This window comes from Grus americana, chromosome 12 (genome assembly GCF_028858705.1).
Source record: "Grus americana isolate bGruAme1 chromosome 12, bGruAme1.mat, whole genome shotgun sequence".
Taxonomy (NCBI): domain Eukaryota; kingdom Metazoa; phylum Chordata; class Aves; order Gruiformes; family Gruidae; genus Grus; species Grus americana.
Genome location: NC_072863.1, coordinates 21576370 through 21601761, shown reverse-complemented (window position 1 = coordinate 21601761; position 25392 = coordinate 21576370). Strand labels below are relative to the sequence as shown.

The 25392-nt window shown below is 37.3% G+C and overlaps 1 protein-coding gene across 3 annotated transcripts in view; it reads left to right on the top strand.

The window, feature by feature from the left end:
- Window positions 1-24070, top strand: part of LOC129211664 (ubiquitin carboxyl-terminal hydrolase 12-like) — a 31564-nt gene extending 7494 nt beyond the window's left edge. The window contains exons 2-10 of one of the 3 annotated variants that reach the window (XM_054839105.1): window positions 5922-6002; window positions 9890-9977; window positions 10075-10288; window positions 11261-11487; window positions 12705-12781; window positions 13696-13779; window positions 14430-14627; window positions 16596-16674; window positions 21713-24070. In XM_054839105.1, the coding sequence (XP_054695080.1) occupies window positions 11278-11487; window positions 12705-12781; window positions 13696-13779; window positions 14430-14627; window positions 16596-16674; window positions 21713-21814 (750 nt within the window). In that variant the 5' untranslated portion in view covers window positions 5922-6002; window positions 9890-9977; window positions 10075-10288; window positions 11261-11277 and the 3' untranslated portion in view covers window positions 21815-24070. The remainder of the gene's footprint in view (window positions 1-5921; window positions 6003-9889; window positions 9978-10074; window positions 10289-11260; window positions 11488-12704; window positions 12782-13695; window positions 13780-14429; window positions 14628-16595; window positions 16675-21712) is intronic. The other 2 variants (XM_054839104.1, XM_054839103.1) reach the window with 2 other exon arrangements.
- The last annotated feature ends 1322 nt before the right edge of the window (window positions 24071-25392 follow it).

The window sequence follows — 25392 nt, the reverse complement described above, 5'->3', positions numbered from 1 at the left end:
CCATAAGTGTGTCGCGCATTAGAAGATACACTCAGTTGTTAATAGCTAGTGGATAGTGCTAATGTGAGACACTCCACCGTTTGGTCAAAGCAAATATGAAACTAGCACCCTCCAAAACGTGCAGGACAGCGGCCTGGGCCCTTCTCGTGTGCCGTCGTAATCCTTGATAGAATTGCATCTTAGCAACAGTAAATGCCATCAACTACTCTGCTTCCTCTCACCAAATTTCAAGGCTGTTGCAAAGAGGACAGTGGGATCTTCCCACTCATAACCCTTTCCCATTGTCTGCTTTGTAGGTTTTTTCCCCTTGTTTTATAGCTTCAGTGCCTCTCTGCTTGCTGTTTGCTCAAGCAGCAGTACAACATTGGCCTGATTATTTTTGACAAGAGCTCTGAATAACAGCAAGGATAGTGACCCAATGTTGTGCTAATTTTGATCCTTTTCTTACTGAAGCTGTAGCAGCAGCTGCTTCATGCTCATGAGGTCTGCTTGCATGCTTATCGAGAGAGTACGACATTGCTTTTATAACTGTTTGCACGTCGGCAAAGTTACCTTCGTAGCAGCAAAAAGTAGATGTTTATAAATGGAAGTGTGAATTCCTCCAAAGTGTGAAAATGTTACTTCAGGATAAAAAATGTCGACTGGTAACACGGGTTAGTCTGTAATTAATCCACTTATTCTCAGCCAAGTTTTGCGGAGGATCAGGATTTCACTGAAACTTAGTCAAATTCATAGTACTAAAAAGGGGAGAAGTTATAACTTGAACTGAGAACTGTATGGATGGTGGACATGGGGATTTGTGTCATCAGTGGACTGTAGTTCATGCTCTGAGCTATGTGGTTGTTATTAATTGCTCCCAGCTTTTCTTCTGTCCATTGATAACTTCAGAACATTTCAACTCAGGGTCTTATTATAATTTCTACTGTAAAGCTACTTACGTCTAAAGTGATAATGATTCTTCATCTTCCAACAATAATTTCTTCTTGTGATTTGTGTCAGATAAGTGAATGCGAAGCTATAAGCCATTTGTCTGTAAGAATAATTAGAAATTCAAGTAGGTTTAAGGGCATAGAAGTATTTAAGCCCCTGGAAACTGTTGATACATTTCCAGCTTCTGAAATCTATTAAATCTAGACCAGGCAAAATACTCATTTTCTTTGCAGGTATAGTTGCAAACTGTTTTAGAGCTTAGAAGAGGTGATGCAATGAATTAGCAGTGTAATCTGACTAAGAAATAGAAGTCTGCTACTATTTTTCCACCTGCATGGAGTATTGAACTGCAAACAAATCTTTAAGACTTCTCTACTGAGCAAAAAGGACTCACAGGTTATGAGTTGGAAGACTTGATAGATCTCTATGCTGGTTTTGATGGGTTGTTCAGTTAAAATTTCAGCTATACAGTGGGATCACTTCATCTGTGAAGACTTGGTTAGACAGCTACCTCGGGTAAGAGTTTTTGAAACTGGGCTTTTCACATCCCTTTTTATTTTACCATCCCTTTTTGCTTTACTAAACTCAACAAAACCTGCCTTAGAGCCCTTTCGGTGGTCTTCGGGTAAATACTAGTTTTACTTAATCCTGTCTTCCCTTTATCTCACACATATCTAATGTTGGTGTGATATCCCTCACTTAGCCGGTATGAAAACCAGAGGAAAACTTGAATACTAACCATTCCCTGTGCTTTTGTTTGATGCTTAAAATTCGATATATGGGGTTTGTTTTTAAAGGTGTTCTTTATGTTTTCTGATGGAAATCAGTGAGCACAAATGTTCTTGGATTGGCCATTTTTTTAATTAGCTAATATGCATAAAGTAAAATTACTGCAGTTAAGACAGAATATTTTATCGTTGGTCTGTTGGGGTCATCTTGGCCGTTGTTAGCTGTATCTATTATTCTGAACTGCTAAAATGGTGATAATTCAGACAGGTCAGGCAACTTTCTGTTTTTCTATTTGACTAATAATGCTGGAACTGCAGAAACCCAGTGAGTGAAGCTTGCTCGCTCTCTAGAGTCAAGGTCAGTTCTGCTAGTGGGGTGTGAACAGAATAGGAGAGTTCTTGAGAAGTGCAACCGACCTCTGAGACGACATTTTAAGTCATGGTAATTTCTAGAAAATTACAAATCCTGATTACAAGTTGCTGAAACTTTAGTTGTCACCTCCCCCACCGATACGGAAGTGTTAAATTCACATCTCTGAGAGTCTAATTATATAAGTAAAGCAGTATTACCACTTCAGTTAAACTAGAGGGATGTTTTCCTCGTCGGGTAATTATGTGTTGACTGTATAAATTTGTATTTTGTTCCTGCTCACAGAGCTGTGTACAGAAAGTTTTAGCATCTCGTCCTGAACCCGAGTAGCAGAGCAGTTCCTTGAGAGCATTTTCTTGGGCCTCCTAGAAGTCTTGAGGATGTACTTCTGGGGTTTTTATAAGATGTATTTATTTATCTTGTGCTAGCAGTGAGAAGTCGATTCTAATCTCATGCATTAAGCTTTATATTTAGCTGTATTTCAGCGTACATTATTTGCTTAGCTTTCGTATGCCAAGCAAACTCAATTGGTATGTATTGGTGACATTTTTCTTGTCATTTTTATTGCTCCCACAAGGTGTTTCATAGTTTAGCAAACCAGTATTGATTTTCTTATGTTTTTAGATGTGTAAAATACTGTAACACACAGAATAGTTTGTCTGTGGCACCCCAGAAGAGATGCATCTCTCTTGATTCCCCAAATAATCAAATATAAATTTTCATACTTTGGACACTTGCCACTTTGGTTAGGTTTTCTTTCTAGGTGAGAAATGTGACTTCTGTGTTTCCAAAATTATGAAGCGTGTATCATTTCTTATGAGCTAATATTTATGTGATCTGAGGCAGAAGTATTTATCCAGATGGAAAAATCTTTTGGTGGGGATGGGAAAATGTGTGTAACACCTATCAGTCTGAAAGCAAGGCAGCTTGTTAGGCTTCATTACAGCAAGACAGGGTTCATGCCGCACTAGATTTGCTCTCCAGTTGGTTAATTCGCTATTTGCAAATTTAGTTGCAAAGTTCACAGATTGCGAGTAGCTGAACTTTGACTCCAGCCTCACAAACGTGCCGTGTATTTCCATCCTGAAACATGACCAAGGCCAATTTGTGCTGTCTCCATAAAGCGTCTTTTTTTATTTTCCTGTGTACTCGTTGCCTTGTGTAGTGTGGTTCTCCTGGACATTGACTCCCATGATAAATCACTCTATGCTGTTTGCAATGTAGTTATTTTATTGTGGTCTGCTAGGTATGTGCATTTTCTAGAGCTTCTTCAGTATGTTACTTATTATTTAATTTGCAAGTTTGCATCTTCAGAACTATTTATGACTAGTTTGAGATTTTGGTGCCTCCCACAATTACTTTGAGTTTTGTTTTGGTTTTTATGATTTTGGTAAGCCAATTTAAAATGTGCTCTGACAAGAAACTTCAGAAACATTGCAACTAAATGTTAGCTTAATTTAGCTTCTGTGGCTGATTGATAGACTTTAGCATTTAATTTATTAAGGAAACCTTAATTTTTTTATCTGCCCCTGCAGTTAACTTACCCAAATTTGCAAAGTTTAGCAGTAGATACAAGGAAGCACTTGAAAAAAAGGCACATGTAACCTGTTAGATTAAATGGGTAGATATATGTGTAATACAGGTTGGTGGTTTAGTTGAATTGCAACACTGGTTTATGGTAGGTTATTAAATTCTTTATAGCACAGTTTTACTAAAAATTACAATTCTTACGCTTTTATTTCTTGAGGTATTTATTCCATATGTTGCTTTACAGCATTCGGGTTGTGTAGTTTCGCTACACACGCTTTCTCTAAGTTGTGGTACCTGCTTTAGTGGTCTGTTTCTCCAGTGATTCTCTAATACGATATCGGAGATCATGGAGGAGGTGAGAAGGCAGCTCAGAGAAATTTAAACTGAACTTCACAAGCTTGCAGATTTTACACACATCCCTTCCTTAAGCCCGAAACATGCAGGTGTAAGAGTAAAGGAACCTCATTTAGCAGTCAGTTCTGATTTCAAGACCGAAAATTTTTCAAAACCAGCATCACCTCTTCTTGTGCACTCACACAGCACGTAGGTTATAATCTCCTATTATGCTATTACCCAGAGTTGGTGTTGATCAGAACAATGTCAGTTCTTCCTTGCAGGTAGCTATTCTTATATCTAGGTTTGGGGTTTTTTTGGGGGAGATAGTAGAGGGAAAAAGAGGTGCTTGGAAGCAGGGAATGGATGTAGGGAAACAAATGAGAGGAGCTGCTTGAACTGGCACTGATGCCTCAAAAAATTTCTGTGTAATTGCTGCTTGCAAAGAGTCTTGCTTGTAAATCTGTCAGCACCTAGTGAATGTTTTTGTGTTTTTTATAGTACCCAATTCTGAGCCTTCCTCGTTTTCTTTTTTCTATATGGAATTCACTGTAAATCTGATGTGGGATATTCAACTACAGAGTTTCCATTCCTCCTGTTAAACTAAATTATTTCTTGGTTTCTTTCCTGTTTCTTAGAAAATCTTTAGTTATTTCTTTGTTAAAGACAATCTAGATGGAACTGTCTATACAGTCTCTACTAGCAGAATGCTAATGGAAATGATTGAAATCTTTGCTCACAATTATAAGGCATTACTAGCTTCAGGGAAATAGATGAATTGAATTTTGCTGGACTGTAATTTTTGCTTGTTTAGTGCTTTTCTGAGGTGTTTTAAGATGACTCACCTGTGCAGAAGGATTTCTGTTTACTGTTTGCAGAAGGTTTTAAGTGGAGTGACTTGGATATTTAAAACAGAAGTCAAGAATCCATAGTGCTCGGATTCTGCATTGAATGATGGGAACTCCTTAGGTAACAGCACAGATGCTGCTAAGGACTGTTGGAAGATCTGCAAGAAACATTAGAGAACAAAATGGAGTGTTATGAGGGAAGGTACCAAATCCCAAGTGGGAGCTCAGCTATAAGGTATTGGTGGAATGAAAAAAAAAAAAAAAAAAAAAAAAAAGAGGGAAAAAATGGAAAGAGATGCATAAACCACTTTGAATTTGAAGTGGGCAAAGTTCAAATTGAAATGAAAATGTTGGTATGCTTTAGTTCTTGTTCTATTTGACAAGTAAGCCCATATGGATGTGTAGTGATATTTTTCAGTTGTATCTGAAATAGTAAGTTCTATCCTTGTTATATTGCTGGAGACTCAAGGATGTATCAAAATGCACTGTAAGCTTCATGCATCACCCTTAAATTAAGGATAGCAAAGACAGCACTTTTAGGTGATCTGAGTTTGAGGAATGTCTGATAAAGTTCTTCTTTCCATTCTTTTTGTTTTTCGTAATCGTACTTCACTTGTCCATACTACTTTCCAGAAATAACGTTAGAAAATTGTACTATTTCTAATGTAACGTGTCAGTGAAGGCAAGATTTTTTCAAGAATTCTTTATATGAGATGCAAATAATAAACAGCCACATCAAACCTTTTGTGCAGTCCACATCACGAAAAGATGTTTTTTCTTTCATGGATTTGTAGCCCATATGGTTTCTGTCCTCTAGGTTTAGAAGTTCTCTGTGTGTTATAAGTTTCTTATTTTTACAATGCATTCTTGGCTAAATTTAAATTGGTGTTTCTAGGTTGCTGTGACTAACCTGAAGTCTTAAGTGAGAACAAATTTCTTGTTGTTAAATTTCAAATAAATTCAAATGTAAAAAGGCCCCTTCTGTGAGATCAGATAGCTCTAATTTGGGTGATGAAGTTGAGGTTTTAAGTGAAACCATGGTACCTTTTTATAATAATAAAGCATCATATTGATTTCATTTTGAAGAACATAGGAAACACAAGATGCTGATTCTCAATGGAAGTAACTTATTTTCTCAGCTTTGGTTTTTTTCTCTAACATAAACATACTGTTTCTTTGTAGGGCGCCAATGCCTCTGCTTTGGAGAAAGAGATTGGTCCTGAACAGTTCCCTGTGAATGAGCATTATTTTGGCTTGGTCAATGTAAGTGAATTTTCTATGGCTGAAATGCTGGTTTTTTTTAATTTGTATCCTAACTTTGAATTTAATAAGATTCTCTGTTAGAACTTTATCTATGAGCACTTCTAACTTAGTGGGACACTGCATAGACACCACATCCTGCTATGCCTTATTAGCCAAGATATAAATTTCATCTTAAATATGGAAAAATAAGTATATCTATTATAAAGTTTGAGAGACACCTTCCTACACAGGTATGTTTCTAATTACAGGATTTTAATATTTAGCTGGAAAGGACATTAATACAGTGTGTATGTTGTTCATATGCTCTTCTACAGAAGAGGGATTTGAATTTGCATGGATGGTGCAGTGTGTGGGAGCCTTGAGGTTTTAAAATGAAAATGTGTTACTTTTCTAAAAACGTTACGTGTGGGTTTAGTGGAACTTCTATGTGAGGACGTAGCCAAGAGATGAATGACATTGACTTGGTCGATAACTCTCTTACATGTAGTAATACTCCTTTTTTAATTTTTTTGACAGCTTTGTGTTACACTGAATCCTTCTAAAAAGGTGTAAATTTTGTATCTGTCAGTTTGTATAGATCTGACTTGACTGGGATCTGTTGGGCAGTAAGAATTGTCTACCTAAATTAACTATGGGGAGAATGGAGCATTGACGTTGGTCTTGCCAGTGCTTCTGGAGGAGAAGGGCAGCTGCTGCGCCTGTAACATCTTTCATCAATGAATATAGAAGTTAGTTAATAGAAACAGTGGTTCTGTGGCGTCGTATTTACGATGTGAAAATACCATTTTGGCAAAACTCACTAGAAACATAAGTATACTTCTGTTTGCTGGTCGTCTAGGTACATTGGTTCACACCCCAAATAAGGTTAACATAGTTACTAAAGTGTTACTTGTTGCAGCTCGTTACAAACTTGTTTAATTGACTTCTGTGTGGCTTTCTAGCAGTTTGTCTTCTCAGACACCAAACTATCTAAAGACATTGAGTTATATTCCTTAAGTATGGTGTTAATGGCCATTCCAAAGCTGCTGAGGTTTGCGCCATAATGAGAAAAATGGAAGGCATCTCCAATTGGAACATAAATAGCAGAGCTATGAATAGTGTGAAGAGGAAAAATAGCATTCTAAAAATAACCAGAATGTTTATAACCACATCCATTCTGTTTTGAAGGACAAAATATGACTAATACTGTTGTGCTTTATTCCTTGCAACCAACTTCTTTAGGATGATGGTTGTCATGCTGTTCTGCAGAGCTTTTTCCTAAGTTATTTCTAGTTCTTTCATGATTTGAAGTTAATTGGAGCACTTTAAAGAGGGCAGTTTCATGGCTTCAGCATCGATACTAGTAAATGTGTGGTTGCACTGCAAATAGAAGCAGGTGTTGAAGCTGTGGACAGTGGAGGCTTTACTTTTTTTAATAGTTATTTTCTCTTTGGATCAGTGAGCTGAGCCAGTTTCCCTGCAGGCAAACTACTGCTAAAGCCTCTGCAAAATATATGGGAGAAGTGTCTGACTGCTCCTTCTGACAGCCTGTTAAAAGAGCTTATGTGTAACGTTGAAATGAAGGGCAGGAAGGATGGAACAATGTTTTCATTCCAGAATTTCATCTCAGTTTTCATTTTAAGAAGATTCTCTCTTAAAATAAACCTTCAAACTTTATTTTTACATTAAAAGTGTAAATTTTACAAGTTCTTATGAAATTAGGTAATGTTGACTCTAAATACAGTGAGTTTTAAGCAAAAACCCCTATGTTTTGGCATCTATTTAAAATATTTATTTATACCAGAGAAACCATGACACAAACATTTTGAAACCTGCATGTTTGTACCTGTTTTTCGTTTGTGTTTTAGATCACATTAGAGTTTATATACTATTTGTGTATTTGATTTGTGCATGTAGCTCCAGATTTGGAAATATTCATCAGCCCATTGCGAACTGCCTTGCCAGCCTCGTTTTTGGGGTTCTGTCAAAGACAAATGGTTAGAGCTCTCTTTTTTTTTTTTTTTTTTTTCAGGCAGAATTTCTAGCAAAGTTAAGGTCATGATTGGAAAGATCTGACTACTTTGTACTTGTAGACTCAAACTGATTGCAGTTTAAAAGTTTGACACTTTGTGGAGAACTATCTCTAATACAGGCAAGCGTAGGTCAATAATTCAGATATTGAGAAGTTTCCTAAGGCCCTGAATTGCTTAAAGTTGGAAGGATTTTGTTCTAACATGAAGAAAGTCAGAATTGCTGAAATAAAATGCATCACATGGTCTCTTTGTGAAGTTATTTGGCGTGCAGTAAAATATCCAAAATGCTAACATGCAAGATATTGGTTTCAGGAATAAAAGTTCTTCCACATTACTTCGCATAAAGGTGATCGCAAACAAAGAGAGTTTAAATACTATTTAGAAGGACATTTTAAAACTTAAAGCATGCTATAAAGTGAGTTTTTCACGGTATCACTTTGACTACTGCACAGCATCTTGCATCTTACTGTCAGGAATTTTTAAAGCTATTTGGATGGAATTTAAATTCTTTAACTCCTTTAACTCTTCCATTTAGTTTGGTTCTAATAATTTCTCTCTGTGTGTAGCATCAAAGCAGGACATGTATAACCAGTTGACTTCATGCTTTTGGACATGATTTCTCCATGAGTACAGTCCTGAAATCTCATTAACTACTTGCTTTGTAAACTTTGTTGACTTATGATGCACCATGACCTTCCTTCAGATACCTCATCTAAAAAACATTAGTATTTAATCAGACTTTTGGTAGTTCTCTTGCCTATTTTGTCTTGTGTGCAAATTTAGTTAGCATGATGCTTATGTGTTTTCCTAGGTCACTAACAAACATATGAGTTAGGTTCTGTCCTAATTCACGTTTGTTCAGCTTGCATATTTGTTTTCCTCATGTCAATAAGTTTTAACTGTTGTTCCGTGTTGTTTGCATATGATATAAATTAATGTTAATATAACTATAATGCTGTAACCTTTTTAGCTGTATGAATTAAACTGTTAATTTTCTATTTCAATTGACAAACTGATTATTAACTTGAAATCGTTCTGCTACAGTAATCACACCAAATTTTGTTTGAAAGTAGTGGCCATATTCTCTGAATGCCACTTAACAAATTAGTCTGTGTTCTGTAGTCAGATTTGTATGCTCCTTTTGTTTATTTAAAATATTTTGCTCTCAATGCTCTTGAGATGCAGAATCTCATTACCAGAATATCTGGGGACTGGCAAACCCAGAATTTATTTCACTGTTTTGAAGGAACAGCATTGTACAACATAGTTGCACAATAAATTGCAAAGAAACTACTAAAAAAACCATGGTGTATTTCTTGTGGGTGATATGCTAATGTTTCTTCTTGTTAAGCAATGTGGAACACTGCCTCTGGAAGTTGTTATCGCTGCCCTCCTTTCTCTAAAATGACACTGCCTTCAGATATGGCAGATTTAAAACAGCTGCTCTTTGAATTTGCCTGCATCATGTACTTCTCAATACTTCATTATAAACAGGAAATATTTAACATGTACCTTGCTAACTATCTCTAAAACATACTTTGTGTATCTGACACAGGCAAATCTAACAGATGAGTTCATGCGTTTCAGCTCTTGTGTCTGTAATGCGGTTGAGACACCGTGATGCTGACAGATGCTGTCTCCTCCTTTTTCTGTTTTCATGTCCCTCTGTTCTGCTATATTGTTGGCACCCCTCCGCATCGCTATCAGCAGGATCTCCCCTATCAAGATTAGTAGCGTGCTGTGTCTCCAGAAGTTTAGATTTTGTGATGAGCCCTCAATTGGAATTTTTTTTTTGTCAGTGATTTCCTGCTTTTTTTTTTCGTGCCCAGCATCACTGTGACCGTTGTCTTCTCTTCCTTTTCTTGCTATTACCAGCTGTGATGATACAAGGATGAGTCTCTTACACCATGCCTACTAGTAGTTCCCAATAAATGACCTCTGACAGACGACTTTTCAATTTTCAGTATGTGACATTCTTAATGAGCAACCTCTTTCTGTTATTACTTTTTAACAGACCTAATATGAAAACGTTTGTTTTCCTTTTGTTCTGTTTTAACCAGTTCGGCAATACCTGCTACTGCAACTCAGTCTTACAGGCACTTTATTTTTGTCGTCCATTTCGGGAAAAAGTTTTGGCATACAAAGTGCAGCCTCGAAAGAAGGAAAGCCTCCTGACATGCCTCTCTGATCTCTTCAACAGTATTGCTACGCAAAAGAAGAAGGTGGGAGTCATCCCACCCAAGAAATTTATTTCCCGATTGAGGAAGGAAAATGGTAAATGAATAAATGAAATTTTTATGCAGATTTAAGCATTGGAGATTTAAGCATATAAAACATAAACACAACTTCCTTTAAGTGAGTCCAAATTGTCAAGTTTTAACGGGTTTCTGGAAGATTTTTGATCTCCTGTTTGTGGTGTGCATTTCACCACCTCTGTAGCATAGGAAGAGAGATTATATCAGAACTGTGCTGCACCGTAAGAGGATTATCTAGGTATCTTTGGTTTTGTGCTTGCTTAGACCACGTACAGAGCATGTACATGGGTCTCGGTACTCCAGTTATTCCATGTTGGCATCGTGTTCTGTAGAGGTCTGCTGCACTTTGGGTCATTTGGGAAATTACCATGGGCTAAACAGACCTCATGGAGTTGGTCAAAGTTGAACTCTCAATGGAGACTTAACCAATCTTAGCCTGCTTTCTTACATTTGCGGTAGGATAAATTCCTTGTGATGAGAACTAGTGGTTATTTCCCAGGGCTACTTTGTGAGGAAAAGTTCTGTATGTTGATTTATCATTGCTGCTTGAACTTTAAAAGATAACAAACTTATACTGGAGGATTTTTGCCCCTTGATGCTGGACTTAATGAGCTAATGGCCCAAGGCAACACATCTGAATTTCTTTATTTCTCTCCCTCCCCAAAGATTATAAAAAAACAAACCCACAACAAAAAACCTCCAAAACCAATCATGGTTTTCTTCAGTTCCAAGAAATGCCCAAACTAAGTTTCCTTTATGTTATTTTTCAGCTGCCTGTTTCTTGCAACCTGAGGAATAGGTGAGGGTAACCTAACATCCGTTGTAAGAACAACAAAGTATAATTCTTCAAAGACTTCAAAAACAGTGGAACCCACAATTGTACAATAGGGTAGAGAAGGGGGAAGGGCACACACTGATTGCTAAAAGCATAGTAAGTTGGTATTATAAAGTATCTGTATTTTTTCATTCTCCTTGATCTCTTCCTTTCCAGAATTATTTGATAATTATATGCAGCAGGATGCACATGAATTCCTAAACTACCTACTTAACACTATTGCTGACTTACTACAAGAAGAGAAAAAGCAGGAAAAGCAGAATGGCAAACTCCAGAATGGCAGCATTGAGAGTGAAGAAGGAGACAAGACTGATCTGACGTGGGTCCATGAAATCTTCCAAGGAACACTAACCAATGAAACCAGATGTCTTAACTGTGAGGCTGTACGTTTAAAACAAAACAAAACCTCTTAGATTTTTCACAGGTTCTGGATCATTTTCCCTAATACTAAGCACACTTTTTCATTTATTAGGATAGATGAAATTGCACTCTCTCTATTAAAATATGGAGCATAGCCTATTTTATGACTGTATCACCTCTATGTTCAAACCAATACTCATTAAGGTATGTTTCTCAGAAAAAGCGTAGTGTTTTTTCTGTTCCTCCTCCCTGTTTCCATCAAGGCAGCCTGCACCTGGCTGATAGAAGCTGCCTTTTTGTCTTCGTGTTATTTCCTGTGTCAGTGATTGATAGTTTATGTTGTGTTTCTACATGAGAGTTGCTCGCTATTTATTTAACTCTGGAATTAACTGAATTTCTTGAACTGGAAGTCTGTGCTTCTTGGTGCTGGTCCGTAGGCACTCTAGTTGAGAGCTAAAGTGCCACAAAGCCTAGAATTAGAACCACACCACCTTCAGACCAGGAATTTGTAGTTAGTTAGTCATGTGCTATGTTGGATTTAATATTTCTAAAAAAAAATGAAAACCCAGATGGGGAGAGAGGAAAAAAAAAGAGAAGTGATTACAACTAAAATGACTGTTCTTGGCATTTAAACTCTAAAATTATGGCTATGTGGTGAATTGAAGCTCTAAAAATGACATTAATAAGATTCTGTCTCAAGAATTTTGAAATTCAATGTGACTGTTCCACAAATGGAAAGATGGTTTTCCTAACTGCTAACCCTTTTAATTGAAAACCCATCTGCCTGTTTCTGCGTTTCCTATAAGTATTTACTGTTAAACTCTGAAATGCAGCAGAAAGCTGTATCAGTCTACAAAGCAGAGTGGAATACAGTTAAAGCTTCTGAGAGCTCTGAGTGGTTGAAAACTTGGTTTTGCCAGTGAAGTAAGCAGATGTGTCTTGAAGTCTCAAGGGGGAGAAATGTTTTGCAAGAAAGGTTTTTGGGTTTGTTCCTTTGTGGTTTTTTTCCTGGGTTTTGGTTTTTTGTTTTAAAATATTCCTCTCTGGATTGTAACAATGCATCAGATTATTTCTTCAGTATTAGTTTACCTCAAGAAAGGGCCTCTCTGTGTGTCTATATTTATTTTTTTATCACAAAGCTCTCTACTAGCAACGAGGACATTGCACCGTCCCAGAAATGGTTACAAGAAATCTACCAATTCTAAACTGTTATGAAATAGTTCTTCTTATTTTTTTCAAGGTTAGTAGCAAAGATGAGGACTTTCTGGATCTATCGGTTGATGTGGAACAAAATACATCAATTACGCACTGTCTAAGGTAAATGAAAATATTTGGGAATGGAAAAAATACCTGCCTTGGTCAGAAGGAAAGAGCCCAGCTTAGTTGCTCTATTGTGCAACAGTTTTAGGCTTTGACTTACGGAAAAATGTCTTCTGTTCAGAGTGCTGCTCATTTTATCTTTGTTGTGGCTTTTTGAAGCTGCTAGTTTCTTGGTGGCTTTTAGCAGTTAATGAGTACGATGATTTCTTAGTGGTATGTAAGATTGATTTTTCACTTTCTTTTATGGGGATTTTAATTGGTTACATCATATAGTCAGGTTTTATCAAAACTAAACATGGTATGTTTGATTTTATAATTAATTCTTGTTTATTTTAGTATTGTTATTGCATTTCAGTTGTCTGGTCCTGATGTTTGTGGTCAGGGTTTGTTGTTTGGTTTTTTTCTGATTGAAATTTGCTCCATGTATTTGACTGCTAGATCCAAGACTTAACAGCTGGTAGGATACTGCAAGTTGGATATAGCATCTGGCTTTTTAATAGCTGATAATGGATGGATAATTGCTAGGAGCTGAAAGATAATCCAGACTTTGGCCAGTCAATGGCTAATGGTCTTAACATTTAAAGTCTGCCACCGGAGAAAACATGGAGTGGCTACCTCTGAAACCAAAATGCAATCACCTCATTGCTGTTTATTACCTATCGCATTTGACTCCTGCCCAGAAAGCATGCAGTTAATACTTGAGGGTGTAATTTCCAGATTTTTCCAGCTGCACTACATCCCAAGACTGGGAGAAATACTAAAATGTGTTTGGGAGGTATGAGCGATATGAATAAGAGGAATTTCATCTTCTGCGTGTACTTTGGGTTTTTTCAGCATTATTAGCAGTAAGTTTTAACTGAATGGTCTGACTGAATATCCCTGCTTATCTGACTTTTCTTTGATTTTCACAGAGGATTTAGTAATACTGAAACTCTATGCAGTGAATATAAATACTATTGTGAGCAGTGCCGCAGTAAACAGGAAGCACAGAAGAGGTGAGGTTCAAATAAATGTTCTCTTAAAACGAGTAGCTTTTGCAAAAATACACCTTGTGTATTCAATAAAGAGAAAACATAAGAAAACATAAGACTGTTTAGGTCTGTGTTTGGTGGGGAAGGGAGTAAGGAAAATTGGAGAGACCAAGTAACTTTGTAGCAACCTTCTCAGAGAGAAATTAAGAGATTAATTTTGTATTCCTCCCAGAAGAGCTTATATCTGGTGCTTCCAGACATTTGCATTTTCCCCAGTTAGCATTAATCAGCTTAAAGCCACTGAAAACCATCCCATCTGCTTTCACTGTGAATACTGTATACAAAAATCTTATTTCTCACCTCATACTTGGTACCAGCCAGAGCAGCGAGACAGATTTATCCCATCTCTTTCTTCCTATTGATGTGGTGAAAAATTGATGTTTTCAACATAGACAGTTGTCCTGCATTCAAGTGTCAATTGTGTAGTTAATCTTTCAGAATAAAAATTGCCTATTCTGACTGGAATATACATGAGAAAAGCAGTCTTTTGAAAATCTTTGGTTTAGATACCTTTTAAGAAGCTTCTTCATATTGAAACTGTTCTTGAACAAAGCTTTGTTTTAGATGATCTGCTAATACCTTTTTCTTTGTTTAACGTTATTTTTGTGGTTCAGAATGAGAGTGAAAAAGTTGCCCATGATTCTAGCTCTGCACTTAAAAAGGTTCAAATACATGGACCAGCTGCATCGATACACCAAACTCTCCTACCGTGTAGTCTTTCCCTTGGAGCTCCGGCTCTTTAACACTTCAGGAGATGCTACAAATCCTGACAGAATGTATGACCTTGTGGCTGTAGTTGTTCACTGTGGCAGGTACGTTGGGTTTGTGCTTTGTGGACCTTAAATGCCTTTTCTTGAAATTTAAAAGGAGTCTATCATCCGTGTGCCATTTTATAACAGTACGGTTGCTGACAACATGGGAGCATGCTAAGCAGCATCAGAGCTAGTTGTCAAAAAGCGTTTGTTTTGTTGTGGTTTTGTTTTTTTAAAAAAACATTTTGGTCTTTTTTTTTTTTACTGCTTTTTTGCTGTTTTAAATTTTGCTTTCTGAGTACACAGGTTTGCTCTTACCAGCTTTCAAATACAACAGCAATTCAGACAAGTTGTTTCTTTGAGCTGTAGCAAAGTAAGAGCAGTCTTTAAAAAAGCAAAAAACAACAAAAACCCCACCCCCAACTCTATTTTCTAGGAAAGCTAAATGAAATAAAAACAAATCTTGGGAAAACACTTACTAAAATAGAATTAAGTTACAGTTCTCATGTTGCTACTTGCTGAAAGCATTGAAATTTTTTTTAGAAGGTGGTGCCACCACGTGGAATAAACTGTGCACTGCTGATTTTTTAAAATACTCTTATTCTCTATATTAATTTTTTGTTGTGGTTGTAGTGGTTTTAATTCTGTTTTTAAAAGCAAAGAGGAGAAATTTTTAAGCACTTTTAGGAAAAAAGCAGTCATGGAAGGCAAAAAATATTTATAACTGCCTTCTGGAAGTGTGTGTTTTAAAGTAAATAAGTTATTACAGCACACATGTTTTGAAATGTCTTTGTGAGGAGCAAGACAATATAATCAACACACCAATATTGCATAGATTTAGTATAAAATAGACTACGTATAATTCTAGGTGATTTCTGTCGTGATACAGTTGTGCTATTTTTTATTTATTTTTATCATTTTAAGATCTCGTCCTATGCATTTGCTTCTGTAGATTCTTAATTGGCTATACCTGTAACTACACTTACGTGTTTTAACAGTGGTGATTAATAATTTAGATGTGTTAACTGGCTTTGCTTTTTCTTCTCAAACCTGTTTTCTTATATGGGGCTTTTAGGAGTCCTGTGACTCTTCTGGTTTCAATTCTTACTAGACACTTACCAAAGACTTAAGATAAACTATATTTTCTAAATATTTGATTTCTCAGAACTTGTTTTAAATATTTTGCCCTTTATAGTTTTATTTTTCATTTGGTTGCTCTAAACAAAGAAGTTTCATTCTCTGACAGGTTGTGTGTTTACATTTATCAATAATTCGGAAAGGACTGGAAAAGTATTTTTTCTTGCCTAAAGCTTATAAGAATATAAGTTGTTTTAAAGCCTTGTGTAGATGCTAAGTAAAAAGTAAAGCTGGGGAGGAGGAATTTTTTTTTCATTGTGTTCCTGGTCTGTTCTCTCAGAATTTGAGGTTAGTAGATTGCCTGCCTTTATTCTGCAGATCCATCTCCCTTTGAGTTAGGTCATTTTGTTGTCCCTTCCCGTCAAGGTAAGCATTCAGGATATAGGTGATAGAATTGGACTGGGAAACTGCAATGGGAAAACTGGGAACAGCAGTTGCAGAAAGCCTGTGCGCAGACAGCCATAGGCTAAACCACACTAAGAATTAAAAAAAAAATCTCCTGTGCAAATGAAATATTTCAGACAGTTATTAAAATTTTTGAACAGTGGTCAGAATACTCAGCAGTGGTGAATGCGACAAAACAGTGATTGAAATAACTGGCTTTCAATTTTGGTTTTTGAAATGTATGTATGACACTAAAATATTTATGAAATTGTGTATTTTTAATATATATTGTATTTGGCAAATAGCAAAGACAGAAATTTTAATTCAAGAGATTTGGCAAAGTCTAAGGACCTAAACAATGTTATGAGTAGTATTAGACAGCATTAAGAGCCAGGAAATCTAATTCTGCCACTAATAGCTAGAATCATGTGGGAGAGCAGTTGTCCTGCCTTTGTAGGCACAAGAGTAATAAGTCTTCAATCTTTTTTTTGTTTTTTTTCCTGGCAGTGGTCCAAATCGTGGACATTATATCACCATTGTGAAGAGCCATGGCTTTTGGTTGCTGTTTGATGATGACATTGTAGAGGTAGGTATGCTTTTACATGGTGAAAACAAGGGTAGACTGCATCGCTCTCTAGCTCTTTTTTTTGTGTCTGGGATTAGCTTTTGCACCTGTGAAAGTATTTCAGCAAAACGTGTGTACAGAATAATTCTGGGTAATTCAAAAGTAAACTTCAGCATTTTTGTGCATGTTCGTTATAGAAGCAGCGAGGAGAAGGGCAAACCAACACGAGAGCTGTATCGACACCTCAGACATGGGGTCTGAGATCTGAAATGCTCTTATTTCAGCCCACCTTTTGGTTTCCTTTTTGTTGCTAACTTGCTTTGTGCTAGTTGCATGTTATTACTGCATTTAAAAACTTGTCACTTTTTTTTTTTTAGGCGGTTTTGCCCAACAAATTAAAGTGTAGAAAAACTGTAAAAAAGACTTTGGGAAACCTGAGGGTATACAAAGATATTTGGGCTTTTTGCAATAATGTTTAAACAGTCTGCTCAAGCAAATTTTTCCTTAAATTTTCTTCTAATGTATCTCTAAAGACTAATATCCAAAATATTTATATATCCATGTATTTCACGTAATTATTAAGCAAATATCAAACAGTAGAACAAATACCATAGTAGAACTGCTTTTTTAAAGATTAAAATGTACTGTTTGCCTTGCAGATCTCAAGGTCAAGGTTAAGGCCTGATGCTAAGTGTCTAAATAGGTGCAGAAAAATCCTTTCTTGTGTTGATACAAAGATAATGTAGTACGTTCTCTGGAGTTTTTTTTAAATATTTGCTTAGCTTTGAGCATCAGAGCTGACATCCTGATGATCTGAATAGCTTGTATGACTCTGAACAGTTGCCTTTCTACCATTTTCTGTTTTTCTCTGTTTCTGGCTATTTTTCTCTGGTTCTGTCATGGCTGAAGTAAGTAATTGTGTCAGCTAATTTTGGAAGTAGTGTTCATTTCAATATTTTTAAATGCAGGAGATAAACTTTACAGTTTAAAAGTAGATGTAAAATAACCATCTTGTTGGTCTATATTTGTTTTCTATCAGTCACTTCTATGTTGTATCTTAGCTTTTAGGTCAAAACGGAATTTCCTTTTATCTGCAAACACCATTGGCACTTTTATAGATATGCCAGAACATAGCTTTTAAATATGCGCTGTTACTGGACAATAAATTCAAGGAGTTGTCACAAGTAAGCTCGTTCCTCTCTCCTGCAGGGCTATTTGTTGGGGTTTTTTTGTTTTTTCCTCCTTTAAGTTGCTTTTCTAACTTTAATCATGGTTTTCTTTTTTTTACATTCATCTTCTTTTACAGAGCTTATCTAAAATGCTGTAAAAATAAAGCTCTCTGATCTGAAATTTCTACTTTTCATGTTTTCCATGGTTCCCTGAGTTTTCCTGTCTTGATTAGGATTGGCAATGTAGTCCCATCATGTAGCACTACCTCTGCCCCAGCTGCAGATCCAGAAGTTTAAGATTCCTTTTCCTGCTAGAAGACTCTCCCTGTCTGGCATTTGCATTGTTTTCTGTGACATTTAGGCTTTGCTTATTCCTACCGCTGGAGGGCATGAAAAATTGCACATGGGAGTTTTGCATATGAGTCATTTGAGATCATTGGCCCTTTCTGATGAACGGTTGGTTACTCCTTGACCTGCTTTGAAGAGGGTAGCATAAGGATTCCTGCTGGATTTGTCCCAGAGGATCTCTTCACTGACTATCCATCGTAGCTGCACCTGCCTTCTAAGCGTGTGATGAACATGAAGCTTACGTCTCACCTCCCTGCCTAGGAAGTACCACCCTTTCTCTTTCCTCCACTCCTCCACCTTCTAGAACTCCCCTGAATTTCTGGCAATTCAGTGATGAAGGAGAACAGGATAGTGGAGACTGCTCTTCCTCTGCTGATGCTACAGGCTGTTGGAAGAAGTAGCTGCAGTTTTACTCATCTGTTCTCTCTCTCCCCGCTTAGTCATCAGCTCCTGAGAATTAGTTCCTTACTAGTGCTGTAGTAGCCTACTTGCTGTAGGCTATTCACTGAAAAAGTGAAGTAAAGCCACAACTACTTTTGTCAGTTCCATCTGCTGCCTAAAGCAATTTCAGTATCTACACTGAACTGGACCAAGTTCTGTTTTCAAACCACTTGTGACTGGCCATAAGGTGACACCACAGGAAATAGTTTGCTATGTATGACATCAGAGGTTGTCCTCAAGAATGGAGTGGCAAAAAAAAACCCCAAACCCCCTAAAAATGTGAATTCTGCATAAGTTTCTGGTTTTAGGGCTAGCCACAGGAGCCTTCTGCTCTTCAGAGACACTAAGAACATGAAAACAAATTTTTTTACTCTTTTTCTTTTAAGCTTTGGAGACTTAACATTCCAGGTGAGAACTGGCTACACAGCAACACAGCAGACTTCAGAAGATGAGTCGAAAGCCCTTGGACCTCTATACAGATACTGCAAGTGAAAGAGAACACAGGAGAAAGCTTTTTCCCCTTAAATACAGTTCAAGAGCTTTGTTGCATTTTTGGCAAGTGGTATGAATTAATAGCTCTGAACTGTCAATAGGAAGTAGTTTATCCTTATTACCCACTCACTAAATGTCAGCAGTGGTGAAGTCATGTTTATTTATCTATTTGGATTTGGTTAAAAGGCCAACTTTCAATTAAATGGAAGATAGATGGTAATCAAACATACTACAGCATATGTGAAAAACAACTGTATCAAATCCAGGAGGCAAATCAGTCCAAATGGGATACTGTGCCAAGCAAAATTAATTGAGAAACCTGAGTAAATGATCTCTGGCTAGTTTGACATGTTGTCGTTAGCATAGCGAAGTGATACATCACAGTGACAATGTTTATCTGAGAGAGGGAAAAGTGTCCATCCAGGATGTCCTCCAAATTGAGAAAAGGGGGAGAATGATTGTATGTCTTCGCTTAAATATTTGTTCAGAGATTTGTAGCTTTCAGTTGAATGCTATGAATGGCATGCGAGAAAAGGATTTGGTTTGAGGACCCAGAGTAGTTTGTCTGGAAATAAGCAAAGGATATTTAAGCTCCGTTAATAGGAAAAATAATCTTCATGCCAGCTGAGGCTACAGAATCTTAAAAGTACTTGTGAAACCATCACCTGGTTGTTAACTCTACAGCTGCAGTGGGGTGAAACTTTGCTCTCCACAATATATGTGGTCAACTAAGGATGGGAAGGATAGAGTCTATATAATCCTCTTTCTGTTCCACTGTGTTTTCTGTGGATAGTGAAATTAAAAAAGTCAGTTTTGCCGTGATAAAACTAAGAATATCTGTAGGATGAATTAATCTATATCAAATCTTTGAGTTGCATTCAAAATGAGTAGTGGAAATAGACTTGATTGCATGGCAAGTTAAATGGCACTGAAAATAAAACATGTTGGAGTTGTCTGCTAAATATATTACAAGGACTGAAGAATGTTCTTTTGCTATTTTTCTCTTAAAATGTGTATCTAACAGTTTGTAGTAGACGTTATGTTAATAAATTGTGTGAAAATGCAAAAGCCTTTGGAATGGTATTCCAGCTTCTCTGAAGTCCTTGAATGGAGCAGAGAGAAAGACAAAACATCTGTTTGGGGTTTTTTTGTTGGTTTTTTTTTAAACAGAAAGTGTTTAACAAAACTATTGAAGGGAGAATTTCTGCAGCTCTGTCCTGCAAGTTGATGCATCTTCTGGAAACTTACTGGCTGTGTCTGGTTTTCTTGTGCTTCAAGAAGGCAGGGAAAAGAATGGGCTAAACGTGCAGGTGGTTTGGCAGTGCTGCTTAGAGAAACCAGTGCTTTTGTGTTTGCTGGTGATGCTGAAGTCTGTTCAGTGAGCCGTGATTTAGCAGACTGCCAGATGGATTCTGTAGCTGCGGAGGCTCCTTGATGGAGTCATAGCGTGGTCCTTTCTTTTAAAATGTAAGCCCAAGTTGGTCTCTGCTACTCCCTCTCAGGATCAAAGCAGGTGTTCGACCCAGAGCCTCTTGTATTCTGAATGCTTCTTTGCTTCCTCAACTTTATTCTTTGGGGAATAAAGAGGAGCTTTAGTCCAGTGTCCCTTTGGTCCTCCACAACAAATGCAGGCTACTTCAGCCTCTCATCTCTGTGGATCCAGAGTCCTAAAGGTATTCTAAAATAATAAAACACAGTGGAGTGCTGAGTAACACAGGTCATTGGGAGTATTTTATTTCAGTGTTTTGGTCTCTATGCTTGCTCTCTGCTGACGGCAGAATCAAATTCAGTAATGTGAAGCCAATTGTTCTCAGGAGTGGGATCAAGACTGTAGAACTTGCATCTTTCGAAGCCCTTTAAAATGCCCTGTGGCCTTGCTGGTTGGCGTATAAAATGAAAAAGTGCTTTTCTGCACATAGTTCACAACTTTAAATATAAGCAGACCATTTAATTCTATTAATATGGCAAATAATTTTATTTCTCTTAAAACACAAACCTTGTGATAATATTCCAGTGGGCATTGTACCAGCAAATCCTAAGGAAAGCTCTCCTAAGACCAGAAGATCATGATCAGATGAGATCCACAGATTTCATGGTATAATTACCAGCAGAGCTTGCAGGACTTCTCTACGTTAAGAGGGTCACAAGAATTTTAAACTCTGGAGTTATTTTAGCTGAATGTTAAATCTGCTTAAGATTGTCCTATGTACTTCCAACTGTACAGAAATCTTCTTTGCTGATCAGTGACTGCTTTTTTTCATTTACATTACAAACCTAGTCAGGAAAGGTAACACCAGGCTGAACGAGAAAGCAAATATAAAAATGTCATGTACTCTTTTACGAATACATTTTTCTGGATCCCTTTTGTTGGATCTTCTGCAAGGTTTATTATTTCATCTTGACTTCTTTTTTTTCAATAGTGAATAAGGTATTAAGTGGAAAAAATGTTTGTTGTATTTGGTTGGATTCAATGATATTGAAATATTGTATTAATACTACATGGCTTTCCAGCATCACCCCCAAGAACTGAAAATAATGCTTTGTCTGGGAAGGGGATTCTTAGGGTGGTGTTTTGACTGAGGCTAATTATAATTCTCATTAATTTTCAGAAAATTGATGCCCAGGCCATTGAAGAATTCTATGGGTTAACATCAGACATTTCCAAAAACTCAGAATCTGGATATATCCTCTTCTACCAGTCAAGAGACTAAGGCAAGAGATACGTGTGTACAAGTAAAAGAAAAAAGGGATCAAGATGTGTCCAAATGGAACATATTTGTGACAGCAGAAGCAGTTCCTCATTGTTGCTGTAGGACCAGGACAGATCCGGCAGGGCGAATAAAGGTTTCTCCCTGCCATTTCGTGGAGGATTAGTGCTGACTGCCGTAACAAGAAGAGCTTTTGTTCCAGTTTTCTTTCTGGGGTTTTTTTACGTGCTATCTTCCAAAATCTGTGTTACCTCTACTTGAAACCTGGCTGCTTATTTGTTCATGAACTGAAGAAGAGATTTAAAAGTAGCATTGTAGAATTTTTACCATGTAATGTTGGCCTGAGGCTATACCTTGTTTTCTACCATCGTCGTTTTTCTGTATTTTAGCAGAATGATTTCAATATTCAGTGTCAGCTGAAGGCATATTTTAGGATATGAACAGCAGCTGGTTGCTGGATATTTTTGGTGACTCAGACTTGAGAAGCAGTACAAAGCTAAGACATATTGGAAATGTCAAGTCTGTAATTTTTATAAAAAAAAAACCAGACAAAAAAACTCTGCAGCATTGTAAATTTCCCCATTTTGCATTATCTTGGTTTTAGATAACACTAACAGCACTGCTTCTTTTTATATTTTTACTTCTACTGTTCTGTTTCTTCTTCCGAAGGTATAGAACTTTGTCCATATTCAGCCTCGTCTGTTGTGCGTTTTTTCTTTTGAAGCAGAAGTTTTGACTCAAAGCCGCATTGCTGCAGATCTAAGGGGAGCAGAAAAGCAGTTACCTTTCGAAGAATATGTCTGGCAACCAGTTGCTGTAGAAAGTTTGAAGTTACAGCGTTTCTTGGAGCTATTGCGTAAACCAAAAGTGCCCTCGTTCTGAAACAGGATCTGTTCAACATTTCATTCAATTCCTAGTAAACTGATGCAACTAGCATTTTGAATCTATGCTAATACACAGAAACAGCACTAATTGTGAAGGGTTAACCAAGGGAAGCATTATTTATGTAACTAATCCAGTTGTTCTTAGTCTTCAAGATAAGGAACGTGTAAGAAGGAAGACAACCGCCCCCCAGACATTACCTTGCTACGTGTTCATCATCATCTGTTGGTAATGTTTGTATCGATCTGGGAATTGTAACACCCCCCTAAAAATGCTTCTGATTGTTTTACCTCTATAGGCCTTGCTTAACAGGGGAAATTGTTAGTCTTTTGAAGACTGAAATTAAGTAACTATCCGTTACATGTGTATATATTATAATCTCAAGGATAACTAGAAAGAAAAGACTAAGGAAGTTTGTAAGAAATCTCAGAAAATCTTCTGTAATTTTCTTTTTGAGAAGTCCTGTTGCCGTGCCAAAGCTTGTCACAGCTGGCTCTAAACTACCAGTGGAAATGAGTATTTTCCTTTCCTCATCTTGTTAGGTAACACAAGAGCTGTCCTCTGTGTGGTTGTTCCCAGCGCAGCCGTTCATGGTATGTACCGGTGATTGTTGTTCTTGAGGACATTTAACTTATGCAATTCTGTGGCTTGTACAGGATATAAAATATTTTACCAAAATACTGTCCTCAGGAAAACAGCATTTCACAAACAGTTTCTTGTGGCTGTATGTATCTGTTTCTCCTTATCATGACCAGAAACGTAATGTTAGCAATTAACTCTTGTCTTCAAAATGCAAATTAGTCATTACCATTGTATTCTAACTGGGTACAGGTTCCATTCTCCCGGTGCATCTCCTCTTCCAGAAGATAAAATATGGACATTGGGTTTTTTAATTATTTTTTATTATACAGAGTACTGTCATTTTAAGAGACAAATGTTCTTGTCATCTTGTTCCTATTGTGTGAAAATTGTTCCTGGCTAAGAGTCTTCTCCCCTTGTTCACACACAAGCTGTGAGTCCTCTCCTGGTGGCGCTACCGGAAGCCTGTCATCACTAAGTCTTGCAAAAAAAAAAAAAAAAAAGAAAAAAAAAGAGAGCACTGAGTTAAAAATAATCTAAACAGTAAATACAAAAATTAATGTAGTACACTAGACATGTATTTTGTATATCTGGCGATACATTTTTACAAATAAAATACCTGACTGAGAGATAATATTGAAAGATATATACTATAGATTAAAAACTGTTAAAAGTGCACTTTTGCTACAGATTTATAAGGAGACTAAAAGGAATTAAATTGGAAGAGAATGGTGTGATGTTACTTCTGTATAATAAATGACCCCACCTGTCTCCAATAAAGGTCATGTATGATCAAAAGCACATGGCCCAAATGCTTTTCCTTGAATTTCAATCCCAGGCAGAAATAAAAGTAATTGGTTACTCGCCCTCTTCTCCCTCTGCGCTGGCTGAGGGATTCTGACCGCTGCATTTGCATGCATATAACCTGCGCAGAAGCAGTTTAAACCAAGAGAAATGAATTGTTCAATGTCACAGATTATAACCGATGTGCTGGTAAACCGAGGAGAGGTTACCCAGCGCCTTTTTCCCTGACACTCATCCCATTGCTGGTATTCCTTAACCTCTTGTTGTCCTCTGTAGATGTGCCGTTGCCTCTCCCTGCAATTTCCTTCTTCCTTCTCCCTCTCTCACCCCTTGCTGTCAGACTCCGTGAGACTTTGCTGCAAATGTTATCTGATTAATCTGGGACAGACATTTAAAAGCAAAAATAGCGCCATATGCTAGGAGCTTTTTGGGTTCATTGTGGGACAGGTCTTCATTTCTGTGTCGTTCGCTTTTATAAGGGGGAAATTTGATCAAAGGCAGCTCCCGTGAGTAGGAGTTCATGGGACGAGGTCAGAATGCGATAGAAGCAAATGAGATTTGAAAATGACAGCTGCTCTGTAAAAACACGTTTTAAATCCAAATACTGTCTGGTCCTTGTCCTGCTGGGTCACGCATTAGCAGTAAATAATTGGAGCTAATTTTAACTCTAGTGAATGTGAGTTTGACTTTCAGTCAAATTAATGTTGTTGAGGGCAAACAAGCAAAATCAGAATGTCTGAAAAGCAATGTGATTCTGGCTTCCACTACCAGTAAGGCAGGACTGATGCTGGGATTTGGGGACTGGTCTTGTCACTTCAGGTCTTCTCCAGACCCTGGCACTGCATGAGGGTGAGGATGATGATGATGATTTGTCTCTGCTAACCAGCAGCAGAAGCTGAGTGCACCCCGCGTTGCTATTTCACTTCCAGTTCAGCAGATCCTACAGTTTGTTTGTGGAGAGGCTCTGCCCTAAAGACTTGAGAAACAGAGGTTGTTTGTGAACTGGTGTTTGTGCCTGGCATGTTCTAGTTACCAGCAGGAGCTTTTAAAGTCACCGTGCCAGCTCGGTTTAGGATATGTTTAAAACAAATCGTATTTGATTGCTACAAGAAAGAAAATAGACTAACAAAGGCCCCTGAGACAAGTAAAACCTTCCCATTGTAGTCCTCGGCATTCATCAAAAGGAAACAATCCCCTGAAACATAATTAATTCTCAACATGTAAAGTCCTGCTAGCAGTTGCTGTTGTTGCACTAATTAACCTTCGGGCTACTTCTGTCTGCTTCCCTCCCGCTCCTGCAGCATCAGTCCTATCTC